The sequence below is a fragment of the Dendrobium catenatum genome, unplaced genomic scaffold, assembly GCF_001605985.2.
Source record: "Dendrobium catenatum unplaced genomic scaffold, ASM160598v2 original_scaffold_224352, whole genome shotgun sequence".
Classification (NCBI taxonomy): Eukaryota; Viridiplantae; Streptophyta; class Magnoliopsida; order Asparagales; family Orchidaceae; genus Dendrobium; species Dendrobium catenatum.
Genome location: NW_021542761.1, coordinates 92433 through 102023, shown reverse-complemented (window position 1 = coordinate 102023; position 9591 = coordinate 92433). Strand labels below are relative to the sequence as shown.

Sequence of the window (9591 nt, the reverse complement as noted above, 5' to 3'; positions counted from 1 at the left end):
TTAGCTTTGCGTTTTCTCTATAATCAATCCAAGTAGCCTCAATTTTCATGGCCTCTTTCCTTCCTCTCACCTTTTGTCTTGTGTCGCTCTTCTCACTATCTACATTTTTGCAGTTTGCTTTATAAGTTTATAATTCTCTCTCCCTCTCGCTTCTATTCCTTCTTAGATTTCTAATTCTGTTGCACATGCAGCTTAATGTTAAAAAAAATCTATTTCCTAGTTTCCTTACAAGTATCTTAATGGTTAATCTTTCATTACAGGCAATGAAGGTGGAGAATATGGTAAAATTGAAGGAAGAATTTGACTACAAGAGCTTGTGCAGAAGGCTTGATGTAGAGCTAGACAAGTTATTTTCTGAGAACGAAAGGCTGCAGAAAGATTTTGAAGATGAAATTGAGAGAGTTAAAGCAGAAGCACAAAATCGAATATCAGAGGTTGAGAGAAAATATATGATTTCCCTAGAGGTTTGCAACCATCCCTAGATATGTGGACTCACAATAATTCATTTATGTTTGGTTTTATTCTTGTTTTTTTTCAATGCTGTACAGCTTAATTCTTCGTTCCTGAGTTGTTCTTTTACTGGGGATTTGTATTAGGTAATGTTTTCGTAACTAAGGCTTCATGCTGCTACATATTCCCATAGTCTCTGAAGTCTCGTTTAGCATTTGTTATGTTAGGGTGGAGGTTGGGGATGGTTGCAATATGGTCTTGGTTCACAGTATAGTTTGCTTCGCTTCCCATGATGTTGATCTGTGACTGCCTTTCCTAACTTTGTAATTTATGCTAACATGAAGAAAAAACTGTAGGCCCTATCCAGCTAAATAATACACGCTTTACTAAATTAAAATTTTTTAGACTTCAAATCGTGTGCGGTACTTTGCCTTGTGATTATTTGTTTGGTTAAAGAATTCTTAGCAGTGTGGAAACTAACTTTGCAACTTGTTTAGATCTATCATAGGCCCCCCATGGATACTTAAATGAGAGTCAACCTATAGTTTTCTGTAGAAGAGCTAGGCTTTTTGTGCTGTGTGCATTGACCTTGCATAAGATTTGGGAACTCCTTACTAACAAAAGGAATGGGATGTGGATGTGGTATTCATCATCCAGTACAACATTTAACATCATGATTGCGTTTTTAATTAAAGGAGATGTTGAAGGAATTGATTGAGGTTTTTATTTCCTAAAGAAATAATCCGGTCTTCTGGTGCGCTCAATTCTGGCAGATCAGTTTGCTTTTTGAACTCTAGACAGCAAGGTGCAGCGTGAAACAAATTCATTTGATTCCATTAGTGGTCTGATTTGCTGTAGGAAGCTCTTTGGCACTTGATTCTAGGGTAAGCTTAGCTCGTCTACCAATTGCCATGGAAAGAGATGCCTAGCAGTGTTCCATATATCCAATTAATTGCGATAGTTTTTTCACAACCAGAAGCATGTTCCTTAGACCTTATTTTATAGATATAAATCATAGTTTAAACTCATTTATATGTGAAATAAAAAGTTACAACATTTGAGGGAGTTGTGAAAGTATTTGTGAAGATTAAGGTTAATTTGGATTATTTACTACACCTAACCAAACTATGAGTTTAGCAAACTTCATCATTTTTCAAGCCATGTTTTCTTACTACAAGAAAATAAATGGGTCCTTAGCCAGAATTTCAATTCCCAAATTCTAGAAATCCAATAAGCCAGCTTAGTGTTCTGATATATTTTGATGATTATCCATCATTTAGTTTTTTTTTTTAATTTTTAGTAGCTTTTCTACATTTTTTGACAATTTTTTATTTTTTATAGTATGGAATGAATAATTTATGTATATTATGCTACATCAATTTATATGATTATATCATGTTATTCGTCATATTGGTTTTGACTTGTGCAAACATTGTCATATTATCATTATTCTTATTTTTGAACTAATATTTGAGGATTTGTTATTAATCTATCACTTTACAGATTAAGCTGCGATTTCTGAATGCTAGTTCTTATATATTATGTTTGTAAGTTCTTTTTTGACTTTTCATTATGTGCTTTGCATATTGCTTGAAATATGTTATGTACTTCAATGTTTTAATGTTTAAACAATTGCACATATAAATTTTTACAGATTATGTTTTTTAAAGTTGGCATCTTCTTCGGGTTGGTGTCTTCTTTGTAGAATGCACTTACTTTGCCTCTAGTCTTTCTTTTGGGCAATCTAGGACTAAATCACTTAATGGGAGCGTGCTTTCCTTGCATTCATCATAACTTCGCTGGAGTTCTCTCTCTCTCTCTCTAGTTTAATGCCCAGATTCAAATGCTTCAAAATTGTTTGGTCACTTAGATTTGAACCCATAGTCACAGTTTATGTTAGCTATTTAAATTGCTATATTTATTTGATTGAGGTTTTCTCATTTAAAATGTGGGATCAACATTCTAGAAGGCATTAATTTCAATAAATAGAGCATTTTATTTTTGTAAGCGGACATTTCATGCTGAAATCTTAACTATAAATTATCAATTCTTTGGTAGAATGAGAGATTGAAGTACCAACAAGATTATATGGACTCAATAAAGAAGCTTGAGGAGAAGTGGATGATCAATCAGCAGATCAGTAATAACGAGAGATTTTGGGTTGGCAATCATGAAGGATTTATGGATGGTGGAGAGGTTTGTATAGCCACCTTTTCCTTTGACGCCATAAAGATATAAAGGATTCAAAGCTTCCATATGAATCTTCTGTAGCCTCTCTAATGACTAAACAGTACTTCGAAGATTTTACCCACTTTTTTTTGCTGCTTTTGTTAATTGGAATTTATCTGAATATCTTGTTGCCTATTTATATTTCTTGTAGAATCCCTCTTTTGTCTCATTTGATTCTCTTTGCAGTTTTTTTTTCTTCCTATGTGTGAACTGTGTGAAGTCTCAATCTTGACTGATAGTCCCAGCTTATCGTTTTCCAAAATCGCATTGTTTCCAATATTCTCTTCACGAACCCCCAGCGAAGAGAAATTTTAAGCTGCTGTCGTTTGCTGCTTATAATTTTGTTATGCTAATTATATATATATAGCAACAAAACATAGAACTATTTTATCGTATGCTTATAATTTTGTTATATAGAACTTATATTTTTTTTGCTTATGTTGTTGAATGCATAGAAAGATAGTCTTATGACTCTTGTAGTCACGAATTAATGAGGTGAGAATAGAGTTGAATGGATTTCACAATTCTTTTAACAATAATAATTGCTCAATAAACTAAATATAAATATAGATCCACCTAAACAATTTTCAATCTAAACATACGATAAAATAGTTCTTACTTATTTTCAACTGACCCTCACCTTATGTAAACACAACCTTCTTAATAAGCAATTTAATTAACATGAGATTTACCTGAAAATTTTCATTTAATGGTTTGAGTTATTAATAATAAACTCAGGGGTCAACTACAATTCATGATGCAACAAAACATACATATGAGCAGTTATACTAAGTTATCAAACTTTTCATTTAATATACTTATGAATATTTAATATAGAGTTGAGTACCGCAAATTCTTGATCGATAAAATGTACTCTAACATTTCTATTCCTTTTAAAATCTACTCTTTTAACATTTCTTTTATTTCAGGAGCACTGCTTAAATTTTCTACCAATGAATGTATTAACGTGCGGCTCTTCTGAATCAAAGCTAGATCGGTAGCAAGCAGAGCAAGAGGGGGGTTCGACCCCCATGTGGGACCCAAGAAGGATTTAATTCAATATGTTAGAACAAGAAATAAAGAGAGGGAGAGGAATTGATTTAGGAAAGATCCAAATCAAATTCAAATTGGGGAGGGAATCCATTAAGGAAAGGGACTAGTTTAGGAGGGAATTTGGGAAGCCTATTTAGGGCTAATCATATTATATTTTGAGATTATTGAATTAAATTTTTACTGTAGTTTGTTTTGTGTGAGTCTTTTAGCGGCATCTAGGGTTTGTGGAAGAGCTGATCTATCTCTCGAAGAGTAGATCACTTGCATATTAATAAAAATATATTCCTTATCTTCAAGTTCTTGCAATTTTATGCTTGTTCTCGTGTTGTTTTTATTTTACTTCCAAGATGCATCAAATTGGTAGAGATAATCTACCTCTTAAAGAGTAGATCACTTATGTTTTTCATTATTGTTGAAGTATTATTAAAAAATCAGTCCTTATCATCAAGTTCTTATTGTTTTCTACTTGTTCTCTTGTTTTTTTTTTTTTTACTTTCAAGATGCATGAAATTGGTATCAGAGCGAGTTTTTTTTAGACTATGACAGCAAAGAAGGTGAATGTGTTGGAAGGCGAAATGGAGCAATTCAAATCTGGGGTGGATGAGAATTTCTTAATCATTGAAGGAAGATTTTCAACCATGAAAAATCGGATGGAGAGCCGATTTGAAGGGTTGGAGGAGATGATGAAGAAGCACATTGAGATGCAATCCAAAAATTTACCGACAGTTTCGATGGCTAACCCTCACCACGATTCAGTCGGGATTCCCTTGGTTGAATTTAAAGGGAAAGGGATTGGACGAGAAGGGTTTGACGAAGAGAGTTCCTTTCATCAAAAGCCATATCTTAGGGCTCTGATAAGGGGCAAAATAGGGTTGTTGGAAGGACAACAAGGAGTTTTATGGTGGGTTTTATGGAGGAGGTGGTAAGGCGACCGACCACTATGGGAGGCTATTTGGGCAAGGGGAGTGGACAATCGTAGAAGGAGGTGGACGAGCCGAGGGATAACTATGGGCGGAATAGGAAGTTGGGGTGGAAAAGCGAAGGTGAGGAACTTGAAGATGTTGGTGTTCGAAGGGGAGTATGCCCATGGGTGGTCATACCAGGTGGAAATGTATTTTGTGGTGAATGGATTGAAAGATGAGGAGAAGCTTACAACCATAGGGTTATGCATGGAGGGAAACCCTCACTTGGTTCCAGTGGAGGGAGGCTAGATACCAGATCCGTTTGTTTTAGAAGTTTAAAGATTTATTGTTGGAACGTTTCCAAGCCATTTGGGAAGGAGACCTACACGAGCAATTCATGGCTATGGTTGAGAAGTAATAAGAGTGGGGTTGCGGGAGGCTCTTATCGAAGTACGTCAACTTCATTGGCATCAAGGACCCAGATGATATCATTTCAGTGGGAAGCACCAAGGGAGGAGTGGGGGAGTTTGCCCTGATGCTAACTTTAAGTGCCTCATAGAGGCAGAGGTGTTGGACAAGATAGTAAAAGGTATGTACTTTTGCTGTGATGAGAATTATGCACCAGGCCATCGGTGCAAAGACCACACACTCTAGGTCCTTCTGATTTGTGAGGAGGAAGAGACTGACAGTGAGGACATGGTGGAGAAAGCATAAGAAGGAAGAGAGCATCTACACCTTTATGTAGCGAAAGTGGCCCTAAATTTCATGGCGTGATTTACTCCAAATCACACCATAAAGGTGAGGGGATAGATCATGGAGCAGCCAGTGGTGGTTTTGGTGGATAGCGTGGCTACTCATATCTTCATCTCCCAACCTGGTTGTGGACCAGTTAAGATTGAAGTTGGTGGATACTGGGAGCTTTGGAGTTATGATGGGAACGGGAAAGGTAGAGAGGAGTAGGGGGATTTACAGGAGGTTGGTGCTGGCACTCTAGGGCATATAAATACTGGAGGATTTTCTTTCCTTAGATTTGGGGAGCATTGATGTGATCTTAGGGATTAAGGGGTTACAAACGATCGGGCATACCAAGGTGGACTAGAAGTCCTTAATCTTAGAGATTCAAATGGAGGGGAAGAAGGTGGTGTTACGAGGGGATTGCCAACATATGCAGAACTATGGTTTCACTCAAAATCATGGTCAAGGCAATACAGGGAGCGGGGCTGGGCTACTTTGTAGAGCTGTAGAGTTTGGAGGGGATCCGAGATTTAGAGGAAAACAAGGTTCTTGAGTGTGTGCATTAGCTTTTGCAGCAGTTTCTTGAGATTTTTCAGCAGCCTAGCAGATTAACGCTACCTTGGGAGCACGAGCACATTATCACCTTGAAGTGTCCAATCAGTGTCCGATCATATCGATACCCATAGATTTAGATAGAGGCTCATCAGAGAGATGTTAGAGGCAAGGATTATCAAATTATCAGGCCTAGTGCGAGCTTCTTTTCCAGCCCAATATTACTAGTGAAAGAGGATGATAATTCGAGGTTTTGTGTGGATTATAAGGCCCTAAACAAGAAAATTATGCTGGACAAATTTCCTAGCCCTGTGATTGATGAGTTGCTAGATTAACTATTTGGGTCGGTCATCTTTTCAAAGATTGACATGAAATCATGATATCACTAGGTCAGAATGAAGCTAGAGGATGTACACAAGATAGCTTTTAGGACTCATGAGGGTCACTACGAGTTTCTGGTGATGCCTTTCAGTCTTATAAATTCCCCAACCACTTCTCAGTCCCTCATGAAACGGGTTTTTCAACCTTGTCTCAGAAAGTTTGTCTTGGTATTTTTTGATGACATCCTAATCTATAATAATACATAGGAAGAACATATAGGTCACTTGAGAACGGTGCTAGAGGCGTTGAGGGAGCACCGGTTGTATGCCAACCTGAAGAAATATTTGTTTGTATAACCACAAGTGGTGTACCTAAGATGTGGTAAGCAAAGCAGGGGTAGCTACAGATTAATTGAAGATTGAGGCTATGCAAGATTGACCTTTACCTAAGAAATTGAGGGAGCTGAGAGAGTTCTTAGGCCTCACCGGTTACTGCTGGAAGTTTGTGTGAGGGTAGTGTGGGATGATAATTTGACCATTGATTAAGACAGCTAAAGAAGGATATTTCAAATTCGGGGGGGGGGGGGAGGGGGAGGGAGACTTCAAAGAGGCTTTCGATTAGCTGAAGAAAGCAATGACCAGTGTACCAGTGTTAGCACTTCCTGATTTCAGCCAGCCATTTATGGTGGAGACAGATGTGTCAGGATACAGACTGGGGGCAATGTTCATGCAGGATCATCAACCTATTGTCTATTTCAGTCATATGCTCACAGCTAGGGCAAGATTCAAGTCTGTATACGGGATGGAGCTAATGGTTATTATCTTGGCTATTCATAAGTGACGACCCTATTTGTTGGGGAGATATTTTCTAGTCAGGACAAATCAGAGGAGCCTGAAATATTTGTTGGAACAACGGATGGTCACTGAGGAGCATCATCCATGATTATCCAAGTTGTGTGTATATGATTTTGAGATTTAATATCGACTGGGCTTAAAAAATAAAGTAGCATACGCCATGTCTAGGAGAGACGAGAAGCCTCAGTTAGCAGCATTGTCAGTATCCATGATCTTAGATTGAGAAGTTTTGAAATAAGAGAGTGAATAGGATGAGGACTGAGAAAGATTAGAGCCGATTTGCTTATGAACCCAAACAATCATCTTGGTTACGTACCGCGGGGAGTCCAGCTGCTACTTCAAGGGAGAGTAGTTTAACGAGGGGATTAGGATACATCCCCAATTACAGGAGTTTCATGGCTTTGCAGTTGGAGGGCATTCAGGAGCTCATAAAATTTGAGTTCCCCTATATTCAGAGGCAAGACTAAGGATCCCAGGGTTCTTTTTGCCCTTGTTTGTTGAATCCTTATTGAAACATCATGCTTCTATTCAGGTACTGGACGTTCAGAGCCAATCCTTTGAGCGTTCCGAGGCTCATTAGATTAACAGAGGAACCTGGGTCGATCAAAATTATATTTATTTCGACAATGTTACCTCCGTGTTAACGTAAAGTGGTTGATTATGATCTGCAGTTTTTAGGAGCAGATCATTATCGCAGAAAGTGACTGTAGCAGTATTCTAAGTATAGAAAGCTTCTTTCATGCTTTGTTCGGCAAAGAACGCCTCGTACTGTTCAGGGTTCTGCAAAGCTTTGATGAGTGTTTCCCTAAGGTCCTTAGAATGATAAGGGCATCATATATACTCAGCAGTGCAGGCAATTTGTGGAGATGGGACAAGATATTGTAATCCACATTTTCACTGGTATTCTTAGGCTTTGGTGGATCTTGTGGCATAGCCTCTTTGTTGAACTGAATGTTCTTATCCTGCTCCTTTGCTTTCTTCTGAGGTGGAGGAAGAATTTGCTTCTTACTTCTCAGCTGAATTTGCGTCACTTCTTTAGACGAATCATATTCAGTATGAAATTCTTTTGTATGTCACCTCTTCAGCTCCTTCAGAATCTGAAATGCTTCTGAGTTTTGGACATTATGGTTAAGAGTTGGCTTACTCTTACTTTTGTCATCTGAAAAATATAGTTCTTCATCTGAGTCCGTAAATGGTGATCGCATACAACATGTTTACTTAGAATAGGCTTTTAAATTAGCCTTATGCGAATTTAGGGGCCCACCTCGTCTTCTCGCAGTTCTTCCATCTCTTTGGCTTATAACTCGACAAATTTTTGTTGGAATACTCGTCTTTTCTTTAGATTCCGAGTCGAGGTGTAAATCAGCCATAGAATCTTCCAGTCTTCTAGCCTATCAGATCGTCTGGGAAGTTGCTGATATTCATTGATAGAATCGATGTATCGTTGGATTTCGGTTTTCTGCTCCAACGATCTATTCTTTTTTCATTTTTGAGATTTGGACGCAGAATTTCGCTGTCCTCCCTAATCTTTTTAGTATTTTCAGGGCTTCTTTTTTATCTGAGATGGGCCCTTCTGCAGTTGGCTTTTTTGAATGGAAGAGTCTTGGATCAACTTTCAGTTTTAAAGCATTCTTTTGTCGAATGCCTTCAATGACTAATAAGATCTTCATCTTCCTGGTCTTCTTTAAGATGAAAGTTTCACATTCATCTTCCTCTTGGTTTGGTTTTTCTCTCGCATTATCCAGGCATGGGATAGAAGAAATGACGTTGATCTTTTCCCACTTGGGGTTAATCAACACACTATCCGAAAACGTTCTCAGTCAACATCTTCCTAGTTGATGCAACAAGTGCGATTGACAGTCTAGAGAACACATAAGGCCTCGATTAGACCTGTCAATTTCGGGTCACGGTCGGGTTCAGGTCGAACCCGAAACTGACCAAACACTATTCGGGTTCGGGTCAACCCAACCCATTGTTGCAAATGGGTCAATTTTTCGGACCCAAACCCGAACTCTACCTACTTCGAGTTCGGGTCAACCCGAGCCGACCCGCTTCGGTGCAGGCAACGCGGGAGACGGCCGCAAGCAACGCCGCACGCGATGGTGCAGGCAACACGGGAGACGGCCATAGGCGTGATGACGGTCGTTGGCGGGGGACGACAGCGGGAGACGCGCGTTGCGTGGCTTGATGTCTCGAAGCTCGGCCCGCGTCGATTTGACGCGGTCACGTGGGCAGTCGGGGTAGGCATCGCGGGGTTGGAGCCTGGGAGGCAGCCGGGGTAAGCAACGCCGGGCAGCTGGGGCAGCCATGGCAGGCAACGCGGGCAGCCGGGCAGATGGGTTTTCCGGGTCATTCCCGGGTTTCCGGGTCTACCCGAACCTGATCCGATTTTGCAAACGGGTCGGTTTTTCAGACCCGAACCCGACCCGCTTCAGGTTCGGGTCAACCCAAACCCAAAATTTTCGGGTCGAGTTTTCGGGTCGGGTCTAATATTG

At 39.4% G+C, this 9591-nt stretch overlaps 1 protein-coding gene across 4 annotated transcripts in view; it reads left to right on the top strand.

The window, feature by feature from the left end:
- LOC110100540 (kinesin-like protein KIN-UB) overlaps positions 1–9591 on the top strand; it is a 58668-nt gene that overhangs the window by 34966 nt on the left and 14111 nt on the right. For all 4 annotated transcript variants that reach the window (XM_028692535.1, XM_020828087.2, XM_020828086.2 and 1 more), the window contains 2 exons: positions 261–464; positions 2509–2646. In XM_028692535.1, coding sequence (XP_028548368.1) covers positions 261–464; positions 2509–2646 — 342 coding nt within the window. The remainder of the gene's footprint in view (positions 1–260; positions 465–2508; positions 2647–9591) is intronic.